This window comes from Urtica dioica, chromosome 5 (assembly GCF_054948205.1).
Source record: "Urtica dioica subsp. dioica isolate 48M chromosome 5, U.dioica_male_clone48M_v1_H2, whole genome shotgun sequence".
Lineage (NCBI taxonomy): Eukaryota > Viridiplantae > Streptophyta > Magnoliopsida > Rosales > Urticaceae > Urtica > Urtica dioica.
The window spans coordinates 11,564,047-11,578,392 of record NC_142760.1 but is presented as its reverse complement, the minus strand read 5'-3'; the positions used below and the strand labels follow the sequence as shown (position 1 = coordinate 11,578,392).

At 38.3% G+C, this 14,346-nt stretch overlaps 2 protein-coding genes across 3 annotated transcripts; both read right to left on the bottom strand.

Moving 5' to 3' along the window:
• Window positions 1-917: 917 nt before the first annotated feature.
• On the bottom strand, window positions 918-3,814 carry LOC149395175 (pentatricopeptide (PPR) repeat-containing protein). Of its 2 annotated transcripts, none has more exons than XM_089615272.1 (2): window positions 1,488-3,814; window positions 918-1,126 (listed from the first exon to the last, which is right to left on the bottom strand). In XM_089615272.1, exon 1 carries the CDS (start codon window positions 3,812-3,814, stop codon window positions 1,574-1,576), a length of 2,241 nt encoding a protein of 746 aa, XP_089471398.1. In that variant the 3' UTR covers window positions 918-1,126; window positions 1,488-1,573. The 2 variants fall into 2 exon arrangements, with proteins under 2 accessions (XP_089471398.1, XP_089471399.1); XM_089615273.1 differs by having other exon boundaries at window positions 918-1,102.
• Window positions 3,815-8,563: 4,749 nt separating this feature from the next.
• QWRF8 (QWRF motif protein (DUF566)) lies at window positions 8,564-12,139 on the bottom strand. The gene is made up of 7 exons (XM_089615739.1): window positions 11,484-12,139; window positions 10,103-11,376; window positions 9,769-9,888; window positions 9,547-9,663; window positions 9,353-9,442; window positions 9,095-9,202; window positions 8,564-8,982 (listed from the first exon to the last, which is right to left on the bottom strand). The coding sequence occupies exons 2-7, from the start codon at window positions 11,240-11,242 to the stop codon at window positions 8,887-8,889; spliced, it is 1,671 nt and encodes a 556-aa protein (XP_089471865.1). The 5' UTR covers window positions 11,243-11,376; window positions 11,484-12,139; the 3' UTR covers window positions 8,564-8,886.
• Between the last annotated feature and the right edge of the window lie 2,207 nt (window positions 12,140-14,346).

Genomic DNA, 14,346 nt, shown 5'->3' with positions numbered 1-14,346 from the left:
AGGCTAATTTATCAATTTTTTGTTTGAATGACTTTTTAATGTAATTTCTCAAACGACATTTTAAATGGACAGTTCAAATGGCCAGTTTGAATGTCCAATTTATAGTGGAACAGTTTGGATGAGATGACCAGTTCAGATGGTGAGCCAAACAAACCCTTTGTTCTTTCAGCCAAATCAAACACTAGATATCTTCTCAATAATAATATACTCTTTTAGTTAGAAGCAGAGATTTACCTTCATTGTAAATAAATTCAACTCTATTCTTTAAGATACTATTTTTATCAACAACAATTACAATAACAACCCCAACAAATCAGCTATGAAATTCAAGATTTCATAATTTCGTGATCTGTCGGTCACGGAGTTTGAAAATTTCGTATTCGATAATATTACATTCTTTTTAGAACTCATTTAGTAATAGACGTGTCAAATTTTGCTTTATGGTTGATTTTAGTAAAGTGTTATGAGATTGGTAATATTCATGTCAATACCCCATATTTTTATGGGAAAGGCCTCAACTAGTAGTAATTTTGATAATTTAGACCAAATTAGTAGCAATTATATTTTTCGACACTTTTAGTAGTAATTGTAGACTTATATATCTACAATTTTTGTTAATTGTAGAATTGTAAGTTTATGACAACTGTATACTTTTATATCTATAGTTACTACTAAAAGTGTCCAAAAACATAATTGCTACTATTTTTATCCAAATTATCAAAATTGCTACTAGTTGAGACCATTTCCCTAGTTTTATTGACAATGTTAAACTTTGGCTATTTTCTTTCAAGGTCCATTAGAGATATATTCATATTTACACTATGAAATTTTTATTTAGCCAACATTTTGTTAGTATTTGGTAAATAGTCACATCCAAGTATTTACACTTAAACTGGTGTAAATATCGCACCTTTTTATTTCAATGAAATGGCAAACTAAAAATGTCACGTCATATTTATGAATATTTACCAAACTTTGACAACCAAGCATGTCAACCAACCCTTTTTTTTCTTCCTTAAATGACAACTCTATCTCGGACGAACGTGAAAGAAAATCCCAAGCATGGTTCAGGAGTCAGGCCATGATTTATCTGCAACAAGTTCTCCAAACAGGGATATTATATAACCTGGTTATGCAAAAATACTAACTGTGAAATGTCGATGCAGCGACACATAGTACATAGTATATGTATTTAAACTTTGTCATTGTAAAATACAACTTTTGGAAGGCTATAATAATCAAGCAAGTTTTTCAAAGACGGTTTAATTATTCAACAACTTTGAGTAACATGGATATTAGGGTCTTTTAGACTTGCATTTACTTGATAAGAATGCCTACATTCAAACTAGAAATCCAAAATAAAATGAGCTCAAAATATTGCCTGTAATTTGATCTTTAAAGACTCACATATTTACCCAAATGCACAATATGACCGAAACTTATTTATGGGTTAATAGTGGCCTGTATAGTGTATTCGATTCACAAACCTGTGTAACATGTGTCGATAGTTAAAATTCTCCGAGAATTACTAATTCTCGCAAGAACAAAAGAAAGGACCCAGAGAGCTTCAACGTCACCAGAAGTCACCGCAAGAACACGTCCCATCTTTAAACAAATGGTAACGCACAGAGTCTCGCACAAGTATCTCTCTTTGCGTGATCTTCGAGATGTATTTAGTGGCACTGTGACAATCACCACAGACCCTGAGGTTTTTTACCACCCTTATCGGAAGCCCTGCCGGCACAAAAATCAACCCGAAAGCAATGGCGAGCCTCTCGCTGTGATAGTTGAGCGACTTTCTCTTCTCGGAATCTTCGATGTCGTGAAGAATGTAGCTCATGTCAGGCTCATAACCCTCCGCCAACATTTTCTTGTGCAGCATTTCGAGCTTGTCATATATTTGATCAGAAAACGGACTCGACCGGTCATCGGCCGAGAAAACATGGACTCTTCCTTTGTACTTAATCCAACTAAATCCAGGTTCTTTTCTCACACCCTTGTTTCTCATGCCTCTTCTCAATTCGGCTACTTTATCCCATTCCCCTTTTGAAGCGTAAATGCTCGAGAGCAAAACATAGCTTGCGGGATTTTGGGGCTCCAATTCGAGGAGAGACTCGGCGGCCCATTTTCCAATCTCCAAATTCTGTTTGTTCCTGCACGAACTCAGCAACGTGACCCACCCGAACACGTCGGGTTTTCGAGGCATTTTGGATATGAACTCCCTCGCTTCTTCTAACCTCCCGGCTCGGCTCAGAAGGTCGATCATGCAGGTGTAGTGATCCGAGACCGGTGTGATTCCATGGTCTATCACCATCGATTCGAAGTACCAACGTCCTTTTTCGACCATCCCCGACCGGCTACAAGCCGAGATCATTCCGATAAAAGTAACCCCATCGGGTTTTAACCCATGTGATAACATCCTCTCGAAAAGCTCGATCGTCTCTTTGGCCTTTCCAAACTGGGCGTACCCGGAGACCAGAGCGGTCCAAGAAACCTCGTCCCGGATTGGCATTTCGTCGAAAAGCCTGTGGGCTTCGAATATGCTCCCGCATTTCCCATACAAAGTGACGAGTGCATTCGAGACCGTCATGAACGAGGAAAGACCAGAGACCGTGGCCCGGCCATGGAACTGAGCGCCTTCTTCCAAGCTTGCGAGGTTTGCACAGGAGCTTATCACGCTCCCGAGGGTAAAATCGTCCGGTTCAACTCCATTCCTCTCCATTTCCAGAAAGACTCGAACGGCCTCTTCAGATAGCCCGTTCTGGCCGTACCCGACAACCAACGAGGTCCACGAGACCACATTCTTCTTTCGCATTCTCTCAAAGACCGATTCCGCATACTTCACGCTCTTGCATTTGCAATACATGTCGACGAGAGCGCTTCCCACAAAGACGCTGCCTTTTTCTCTCTCCTGAGTCTTCACAATAAAGCCGTGGATTTGCTTTCCCTGTGGCAAAGCCGAGAGCCCACCGCAAGCCATCAACGCGCTCCCGAACGTGAATTGATCCATGATCAAACCCTGTTGACCCATCTTCCGAAACTCACCAATGGCCTCTTTAAACAGACCGTTCTGCGTCAAACCCGTGACCATGGTGGTCCACGAGATCGAGTCCTTTTCTGGCATCCCATCGAAGAAATGCCCCGCATCTCCAATCATCCCGCTACGTAGAAGCCCAGAAAGCATAGTGTTGTAAACAACGAGATTCTTCTCTGACAACTGTGCGAAAACTCGCTTGGCTTCCCTTATGAGCCCGGATTTCGAGTACATATTCACGAGAGGACCAACAACGAACGAGTAAAGCTCAAACCCGAGTTTCACTACTTGCCCGTGAACTTGCCTCCCCAGGTCAACACAGCCCTCGCTGGACGCCATAGAAAGCACGGTCGAGAATGTGATACGGTTAAGATTAGCCACTCCGTTTTCCAGCATTGAACAGTACGCTTTGACCGAGTCGTTGACCGAGCCAGACGACGAATAACCGGAAATGAGGACGTTCCAGGACACTCCGTCTCGGCTCGGCATTCGATCGAAGACGCTTTGCATTTCGGTGAGACGACCTGATTTGGAATAGGCGCAGAGAATGGTATTCCACGAAAAGAGGTTTCGTAGGGGCATTTCGTCGAACACCTGGCGTGCGTATCTGAGGTTCCGCAGTTTTCCATAGGCGTCGATGAGTCTGTTGAAGAGAAACGTTTCGGGCTCGGGGACGGTCCTGATTACACGGCAGTGGAGTTTTTTGAGCAGCGTTTGGTTCTGTGTTTCACAGCAGAGTTTGAGCAAGCCGCTATAGTAGTTCGAATGACGCCAAGCCATGGAAACCGAAATAAAATTGCACTCGATTTTAAGGTTTAACAGACGTTCATGGCTCGAGAAGGGAAAACGACACGTCGTTTAAAATTTAACAATGTTTTATTCTTTCTTTCAATATAATAAGAAAATCGATACTTTTGCCTTTTTTTTAGTTACTAGTTGCTGTGCCATGCCCCGCATGGCATTGATTTACTTATATTTTGTATCTATAACCATTATTGATAATTTTGATTGGCATATGTTATAAAAATTAATTTAGTGAAAAATAATATAATCTCCCAAAAAAAAAATATATAATATAATATGTGTGAAAACTTAAATGTCTTTAAATTATGATATTTTCACTTAATATATAGTAAGTTAGAATTAAAATTTAAAATTTATTTTAAGTACAATAATAAAGAGCAGTAAATTTATACAAATAAGAGGTAAGAAATTGATAAATCAAAATGGGAAAAATCCATAAATCTTTGATTAGAGAGTATAATTTATAGTGATATAGTTATTGTGTAGTATATTATAGATTGAGAAGTTGATTATTTTGTGTTTTCAAGAAATATATAAAAGTGTGACTGATTAAATGTCTGCGTTCAACATTCATTTCAAGAGCAGAGTGTTTTGATACGGCAGGTAAATGATTTTTGCAACGTTTTCCTTCGTCTCATATCCAACATGCGACGCCTGTTTTGACGAGCGCACCAAGTGCCATACTTTCTTTGGAGTCACAGTGTATTTTTGCTGATATCCTTTTGCATAGTATAACGAGAGTCGTTCGGTGTAGTAGTGTCATGTTCGGATAGATGAGTAATAGAATGATTAATTTGAATACTATTGTCGTCAATAAGATGAAATAACTTGTTTGGTTCTGCCATTGAGAATAGTAGACAACCTTTTCTGAACACTCCTGAAGTAGTTGACGAAGCCGAATTTCTTAAAAGATGATCGTATTTAATTATTGTGCGTCAAAGAGAATTAATGGCCCTGTAATGTAATTTATTTTTAAGACCCAAAGCCAAAAGACATGTCTTTCAGATATGAATAACATCAAAATTAGGACGGTAAAAAAAATCACCTCATTGGAGATATTGTCGACAAACATCAACTTCATTTCAAATGAGCATCTTCCATTAACTTAACCCATCATGGATATCTGTAGTGAAATTAAAACATAATCAAATTTCATACTACAAAACCAACATATTAATACAGAATTGTGTACTAAATTTAAGCCAGCGGTGAAATAACAAGACTTATTTTTTTGTTTTTTTTTTCCTTTTGAAATAGCTATAATTGTGTTAGCGTTCTTTATCCTTAAAAAGCATTGCAGAGTTTGAGTCATGTGAAAATAATACTTGTTTACTGTAAATGTATTAATCGCATAATTTATAAATTGTAAAACTTAGATATGTAAAAATTACCTATTTCTTTCCTTATCCAATTATCTCAGCCCATTCAATTATTTTGGAGGTAGCATCTTTGGTAGACAAACTATTAATATCAAGTTCAGATATTGAACTCGAAGAATTTACAACTACGCATTCATTTGAAAAGCTTTTCTAGGGTCATAAAGTTTTTTCATCTGATGTCACAACCCATCGAACCGGGATATCATGAGCAGTTACCGCCATGATTGATCTCGTTCCATAACTGCATGAGCGACTAAATCATACTTGAGAGTTATAACTAAATATTCTTTTCTAGCAATAACATAAAAGTAAATATGGTACACTATTACATTATAAATAACAAATTTTTTTTCGTTTCAACTACATAATCTACAATCCATATAGGTATTGATTCGTTGTTAATTGGATTTCTAGCATAACTATTAAAGACCCTAGTTGAAATTGAAGTTAAATGTTATGAATGTCATTTAAATCATGGGAACATGAGTTTTTAACTGAAGTAATATAGTTGGCGAATAGATTATTAACGGAAGGAGTTGGCTGAAAAATAAAATTATTAATAACCTGAACTATGTTATCTACCTTGGTCATCTACAACAACAGTGCAGGGTATGATCTAAGTCTCAGTGGTAAAGCTAAAAAAAAACGTAGACATCAAAATTTACCAAGTACCTGAGCATCCCTTGTGTCAATTGTACCTTTGGGCGTAGCCTCAGTTGTATGGCCTTCCTAATATCCTAGAGTTACACACATAAAAATAAAATGATGAAAAACAATTTGAATATAAAAATAAACCCCAATATACTCATGTGTAAGGTTATATAAGATTTCAACGTTCATGAAAAAGTTACTCTTTAATGACCAAGGGTTTTTTTTTTTTTTTTTTAATAAAATATTGATTTCATCATTCAATATAAAATCTGTTTATATTTAAAAGGGAAAATGAGTTACCACAACTGTGTACACATTTTATCAAACACCTCGTGAGCGTTCATGAACAAGTTAAATTCGAGTTTTAAACTAAGTGATTGAAATTCACAAATTCCAAGCTTAATGTACAAGAATCTCAGAAAACCTATTTTAGTGAAAGCAAATCCAAGAAAAATCACCAAATAGCCCTCTGACTAAAGAATAGTACCGTAAACAATGAACGAAACTCATGAAGAACACAAATTTTTTATACCTCTTTCTGTATTTCAAAGTTCGTCCTCTTTCTTTCCCTTCCCTCCTTCTTCTTCTTTTCTATGGCTCCGCTCTTTATCTGGCGTTCTTGCTCTCGCTCGTCCTCTTAATTCGTCGTCTCTTGGTCTGTGGTCTAAGTCTATTTTTTAAGTGGAAAAACGAAAACAAAAACTGTATAAAAACTTAATAAAAACAGTAGTGACGTGGCACACGGAAACGTAAAAAAACTTACGAAACGTATTGACATACGCTCTTTTATAGTATGTTAAAGATGTGCATCTATTTCCTATTCCAAGATTATTTTCAAGTCAATGCATTTTTTAGCGTAAAATTATATGTAAACATGTAATGTGAAAAATATGCACTGGACATAGAAGTCTATCACACTAAAAATATATAACGTTAATGCTATTTTTAAATTTTAACAAATGTTTTGTTACCAATTATTAAATTTTAACAAATGTTTTGTTACAAAAATATACAACTTACACTCCAATTTTTAAACACAATTGACCACAGTCTCGCCGAGTCTCTAATTTATTTTTCTAAAAAAATGATGAAATTATTGTTTATTAAAAATTGTACGCAATCCTTAACCCAAGGAAGTTGGTTTGTGTATACAACATTCTTCCTTTGAGTATTTATTATTAATCTTAGAAAATGTCTTTAATATTGAAGGTGTATTTATAAGTTTTCTTTGTATGTGGACTAAGAATGTTCAACATAATTCATTTGTACACAACTAGACAATCATCGATGTAGTTGATTCTTCAGTGATGAGGACATAGCAGTTGGCGGAAGCTCCGAGGTTTAAAGTTGTTGACGATGTTGTTGGAACTTGTACTCACCGTAGTAGAAAAGATAGTCTTATACTTGTATCCTGCCTGAGTATGGCAGCAGTTAGTCTCATGGTAAACTTGACATCGATTTTGGCGAGCGACGTAGTCGAATCGGTGCTTTGGAGGGAAGGAGGATTTGGGAGAGGAAGAGTTGGACGACATAGATCTTGTGATGGCAAAGCAATGATCAGAGACATGGATGGTTGGAGGGTGTAACTTGTTTTGCAATTCTTGACATGCAGATCCCTTATATTATAGAGGTACATTGGAAGAAAGGGTAGTTTAGAAAGGTTCACTTTTGGGGAGAGCTTGGCGGACAAACCATGTCACTCAGTTAGTTTAGAATGTTTACAGGGGTTCACCAACGGTGGAGACGCGTGTGGCACAGACATGAGGCCCAATCTTGTAACAAGTTTTGACAAGGGCACGTTTGATCTACATGGTTGTGAGACGCTCTTTATGGTGGTGTCTTTTCCGAGTATCTCAAAGCTTTCAATGGCTATTGCCTAGCAAAATCTGTTTGTGACTTTTATTTTTGGTATAAAATTTTGTTTTGTGCAACCATTTATTTGGACGTTTGTTGCTTCTTCTTCTTCTGTAAGATCATCAACAACTATCACTATTAACAAAAGGCTTCAATTTCTTATCTTCGACTCTAATATTTCCCCAATTATGAAATGAATCATCTTTGTTCACACATCCATCCTTGATATCAAACTCTTTTTCATGCCGCGTTCTTCTTCATACTTGTTTATATTCATTAATAATCCAAGAATAACCTGAATCGATCTCTTACACATTTTCGGATCGATCCACTCTAAAAACCCACATCCATTGAAATTCTGCGAGTTTCATTCAGTCAATCGAAGAATTGAGAGGAAGAATTTAAACATGTCGACTCCACAACAACATACCTTACCATTGAGAACAGCCAAAAACCTGTGTCCCAGGTTCTCATTAGTCCATGTTGTATATTTAGAACTCGGGACTCCGTAAGAACAACCCGGCCCTTGACGATCTTGGCCCGAAGACTGGACTTCATTGTTGGTTCCAAGTTGAGATCGACTTCGCGATTTGCTACTCCTAGACCTACTCGCATCCATTTATATCAAAGGAAATTGCTCGAATTTAATAATTCCCTAAGGAAATTGCTTGGATTTAGAAGCCCTAGGTCGAGAACAGGAAGATAATCGAATTTGATTTCCCCCAATAGTCTCCCCTTTCATTTATTATTAGTCTAGTAAACTATCTAAATCGTGCTTCACTTTTCCAATAGTAAACTATCTAAATGCATGACAAAAAACAAACTCACCAAAACCAGCACATAAAAAATCGTGCTTGTAAAGCTCTTTCTTTTCCATTTCTTAAACCTTGGCATCTACAGTGTTTCCAAATACTTCAATATCTCTCTTTTTTTCCATTTTCTTTTTAGTTGAATACAAAAGAATTACATATGGGGGAAGCATAGAGCCACTAGCTCTATGCTCTGTCAAGATATAAAAAGATTGATTAAAAGAGGATAACATGGAGTTACAACAAAAATTAGGGTAGTAAAAGAATAATACTAAGAACTCAATTTACATTCACAGTGAATCGAGACACCGCCGTTTATATAGTGGAATAGGTTGAATTGGCCAGTGAGATTTAATTAAATATGTCTTGGTTGTTGCCACCATTGGCTGGTCCAATTTCCCAGTTCGTCTTTGATTTGTATCAGATGTGTACTTAGACTATATTCCTCTGCCTGGTTTGGAGGGAAAATGGCGATCAAGATAAAACAATACACCAATGAGAACAAGATACCGAATAAAACCAAAGGCATATTTACAGAGTAGTTTACATGGCAAGATATTTACCTGCATGGCTTCTGTTGAAGATAGTAGCGATTCACATTCGTTAAGCATCGATTTCTCTCGTGCTGCCACGACAGCAAGTTCCGAGACCAAGCTGTTCATACTTTCGACCTATAAGTTATCCCAAATGAGAGTACAGACAGCGAGACAGAGAATTGTTAACATCAGAATGATATGTTGCCCATATAAGCGCCTTGATCCGGGGGAAAAAAAAAACTGAAATGTTATAATGAGAGAAAAAAAAAAACAAAGAAAGCTCACCCTTGGAAGCAAAGAACAAGTAGAGGAAGCCATTGCCTGCATTACGTCAACAGCTGAGCAAATAGCGACCTTCAAAGAATCAATATCTGCCTGAAAAAAATAAAAAATAAAAAAATTAAAGTGGGAAAAGTAAGTGGGAGGCCGAGAATTTTCTACCCAAAAGAATGAAATAAAAGTGACCCGAACATACATACCCTTGCGCCTCCAGTTACCGGAAGACGGAGAGTGCTTGCCTCCAAATCTTCAACCGCCCCCGATAACGAAGCGATGTGATCTCTCTCTACCAACGCCCAATCGTCAAGGTAATCCATCTAAATATCATCATCCCACGAAGAAAGGTCTTTTAGGAACATGAGCATCATCACATTTTGATGAAGAGTGAAAAATAATGGGTCTGTGATCGAGGTATGACTTACTTGGTCGTTCAAAACCGAGTTGAGCTTAAGCTCAAGCTTCATTTGCTGGAGACTGATCCTTTTCCTGATCACGGAATCCCATAGACCAAGCGTAGCACTCCAGACGTTAAACAGAGTTCTCTGCGCCATCACATATATATTAGAACTAAAAATTGAACCAATGCAAACAACACAGTTTTAGGGAAAATTTAGGATGACTTTAATATTGGTGTTCTTAAGAAAGCTTGAACGACTTCGGTGTCGTTTTTCATTATACATAGATTATCTTTCCAATAGAGTTTATTCCAAATATATAACGGAAACAGAAAAGGTAATGAACTCGGAAAAATCCTACCTCGGCGGTAACTTTCTGAAGATAAAGAACTCTGCGGGAACGGGCATTGGCGAACCTCCATTGCAGATTTCTGTTGTAAAGCAAGCGAAGCTGATGAGCGTCCTCGATGTAGCCCGAGGCCTTCTTGCTCTTCTTGAAATCGGCGATGAAGCTGAGCACGGAGTTCGAGCTGGCGGGCTGACTCGAGGACGGCCTTATCCGAGACGGGCTGGACCCTCTGCCGGGCGGCGGCGAGGCCGGCCTCGAACGAGACGGACTCAGCCCTCTCGACATCATCATCACCGGAGCCCTGCTCGGAGACGCCGGCCGCGACAAGCTTGGGGAGACGAGCTTGCTGTAATCGCTCTCACCGAACCCATTCTCGAGCGACACAATCTTCGAGGCCTCGCTGGAGGCTCGTCGGAGCGAAGAGACGCCGAGGGGCGTGGCGAGGCTTCTGGCAGACCTGTCTCCGAGATCTACGCTCCGTGTGAGCGAGCTCGACGAGAGCTTCGCGTTCCCGGCTCGGCTCGGCCACCGGTGCTGGTCGATGAGCCGGGCGTGGGACCCGTCAATGACCGGCCGGGAATTCTCCGACTGCTTCATCGGACTCCTCTTCCTCTCCGGTGTTGGCTTCCTCGGGCTGCTTCCCTGAGCCACGTTCGACGAGGACGGTCTTAAGGTCCGCTCCGAGAGGGCGTTCCCGGTCGGAGCTCTCTCCTTTTTGCTGACCGGGATCGAGATCGAGTCCGACTGGAACGACACGCTCAAGCTTCGCATCGTCGACGGCCACAGACTCTCCGGCGCCCTTCCGCCGCCGGAAGCCGCCCTACGGCCGTCCGCCGACGAGTCCTGCACCGGAGTGGACGGGCAGGCCGCCGGAGTAGGCGGCGTGGCGGGCCGTCTCCGGTCGACGGAAACCGATCGTTTCGCCGCCGTGGGAGAGGAGTTCGGGCCCGACCGAGTGAGATTTGGTGACGGGAATCGCCGCGGCGTCGCCGCGGCGGCGGAGGGAGATTTATATCTAGAAGGAACTTCTCTTGTCCGGTGACGAGTCGGAGGGACGACATTGTTCTTCTCCGCCGGAGCTAACGGTGGTCTTGGGGTCTCCACGGCCGTGTGCTGCTTCCGAAACGCCAGCTCCGATTTACATACATCCATTCACGAAGCCACACAACATTGAACGCATAAATAGACTTAGATCATCAATCGCTTTACACAGCACACGCATATATCTCTGATTGCAGCGAAATATTTTTTTCTTTCTATTTCCGTTTTGAATCTCCGTGATAAATCTGCGACAGAATGCACAAGAATAAAAGAAGTGAGACGGTATGGATGAGAAAGGAAGAAGAAGGGAAAAAAAAAGCAGGCATTATGAATAAAGAATAGAAAAGCGTACATTTTTACAGAGATATAGATCTGATTCGAGTATCGAAATCGGAATTACAGGTAAGATAGCAAAAGGAAAATGGGTATCGTTGTGTTGGCAAGATAAGCCTGAATCCAAGCAGATCAGACGATCGGAAGAGAGAGGGAGGGTCAAAAGAATTGTGGGAAAAATGTCAAACAACGTGCAAAAGAAAGAAAAAAAAAAACCGTCCTATATAATTTCTCTTCTTTTTTTTTTTCTCCCTCTCTGAAACAGAAAAAGGAAAAAATTTCGGTAATTACAACTTTACTTTTTGTTTTTTCTTTTTTGGGTTCGGTTACGCCATGAAAACGGCCATTGAAGTGGGACTATAGGGAGGGAAAAAAGAGTGGGCTACTAGGTTGTGGCCTGTGGGGGAGGGAAAAGTGCGTGCACGATAAGCCGCACAGGGGTGCGTAGGATAAAGGATTCTTTTTTTCTTTTTTTGTTTCTTGTTTTATCTTTTTATTAATAAAAAAAATTGCTTATATTTTATTTGTTTTGTCTCACGGGAGAGCCAAGGTCTGTCTAGGCTGGAATTGGGTCTCACTCTCTAAAACACAACCCCACTCTCACGCCTATAAACTATTTTGATTCCCATCCCCTCTTTCTTTCTCTCCCCTCTCTCACAACTCTCTTTCATGAAAATGAGAACCCAAAATGGAAGTATTTCAAGACAATTCGCTTCTAAGCCTCTACTTTTTTTTTTTCCCACCTCTTTTGCAATTGAAAGAGTGAGACAAAATTATCTTTGGAATCAACTCTTTCTAGTTCTCACTAATCACTATCACTATCTAATATTTTTTTTGGCTGATTAATATACAATTGAGCAACAACTTTTTTTTATTTTTTTTTTTATTTATTATTTTTATCACGGTTTTCTATTCCTCGCATTTTCCTATATTCTGATCATTGGAATTTGTAGAGAAGAAGAGACAAGAAGGTCCACGTGGCAATGTAGATCATTGTCCATCCCCATGGATTTTTTACAGCTGCAAAAAAATACACAAGAAATTTTGCACCCCAAAACATGAAATTCTGATAGAATATTGTTTCCCATTTGACTCTTACTACTGCTCATTGGATGCTGATTAAAACCATAAAGAAGTTCTCAATTTTGTAATAAGAAAACACAAAATCGAGGATTTTTTTTCATTAAATAACATAATTGTCTTCGTGTAAACAGGTCAATTGTCTCTCTTATGGACGACATCGCTCAGTGTTTCACTGCTCGTGTAATCTTTATACAGAGGAAATATTCAGAATATAAAGAAAGAGAAAGCGATTGAACACTGAAACTCAATTACGTACATATATGTATAGGTATTTTATATTAAAATCAGCAACTAGACAAACCACGTAAATCATATTTTGCTTATCGCATTAAAAAAAAGAGATCACAAAATTGTAAGTAATAAATGAAGTGAGAAGTAAAATTAATTGATAAGATGAACCTATGTGTTTCAGAAATTGAAATCCTACCGAACAAGAATAATAAAGCCAAAGACCAAACAACCAATATCTAACTTACGAATTCAATCACATCCAATAAAAAAAAATCTGCAGAATATTGAAATCCAAACTGAATAAATAACATCATTTAAATATAATATTCTTACATCTGAATCAAGTATTTTTTTTAAAAATCAAGTATTTTTAAAAAAATCAAGTATTGCACAAATGAAACATAAATAACTTCTCTTCTCCAAGAACACAATTGCTTCACGGAGAAAACATGAAAGGTAAATGATCCAAATCCAAACAACACAGAAAATTCAATAAAATTGCCGGATAAATATGGAGATGTAGCAATTGGTATGATTAGATCGCTGGAGATTTTTGTGATAAGGCTATCATAGATTTAGAAATTTTCGGCGAGAAATTTTAGATCGATGCAGTGAAAATAAAATAAGAAAAAGAAAGAGGTGGATTAAACTGTGATGGTTGAATAAATAATATATATTGTAATTGATTACAATTTCGATGGTAATGACTAATGAGAATTGATTAAATTTAAATCATTATTAAATAAGCAACAGGAAAATGTTAATATCGGGAAAAAAAAAACGGTTTCGTTGTGGGGAGTCTGACTGTGTAAGAAGTGGTTAATTTCGCGCCACCTACTTTTCTTGATTTTTTTAGTAGTTTCTTTTTCTTAACTAAACCTTCCCTGTCATTATCAATGACGTATCAATGACATTTTGAATGTACTAGAGAAACTTCATAATAAATAATATATATGTAAAGAAATTTTTTCAAAAAACAAACTGTAAAGAAAACCATATGGCGATGTTTATCCTATTATTATCAATTTATTCACCAACAACCAAAAATCCTCCAATTTTTCCCCCACTACGACCATTTATCTCTCGTAATATGAAACAAAATTAATTTATCTTTCCATCAATTAATTTATCAAATTTAATCACATTTGTACACGTCATAAAAACAAGGTGGAATGGAAATTCCATCCCGTGTATTGTAGGATTTCGTCTAGGAACAAAGGGACCAAATCCGTTCTTTTTCTTGGACGGATACCGCTTGAGCGTGGATACCGGAATGTCAATAGTGAAATTTCGGGGTCTATACAAAATAAATACAATACCAAAGAATAAATGATATATCGATAATTAATAGCTCCTCTATTATATTATGCTGCTAAACAAAGCGCTGCCCTCCTAGGCGCGCAACACTAAGTAATCCAAGCCAACCCACATTACTGACTAACGGTGGATAAGAAAATTTCTTAGAGGTACTAAATACAACTCCATGAATGAGCAAAATGAAGGTTGCATTAATGATAAAGATCTCTGGGGAAACCGCTAAAAAAAGATTGAACATACAAAAAAAAAGA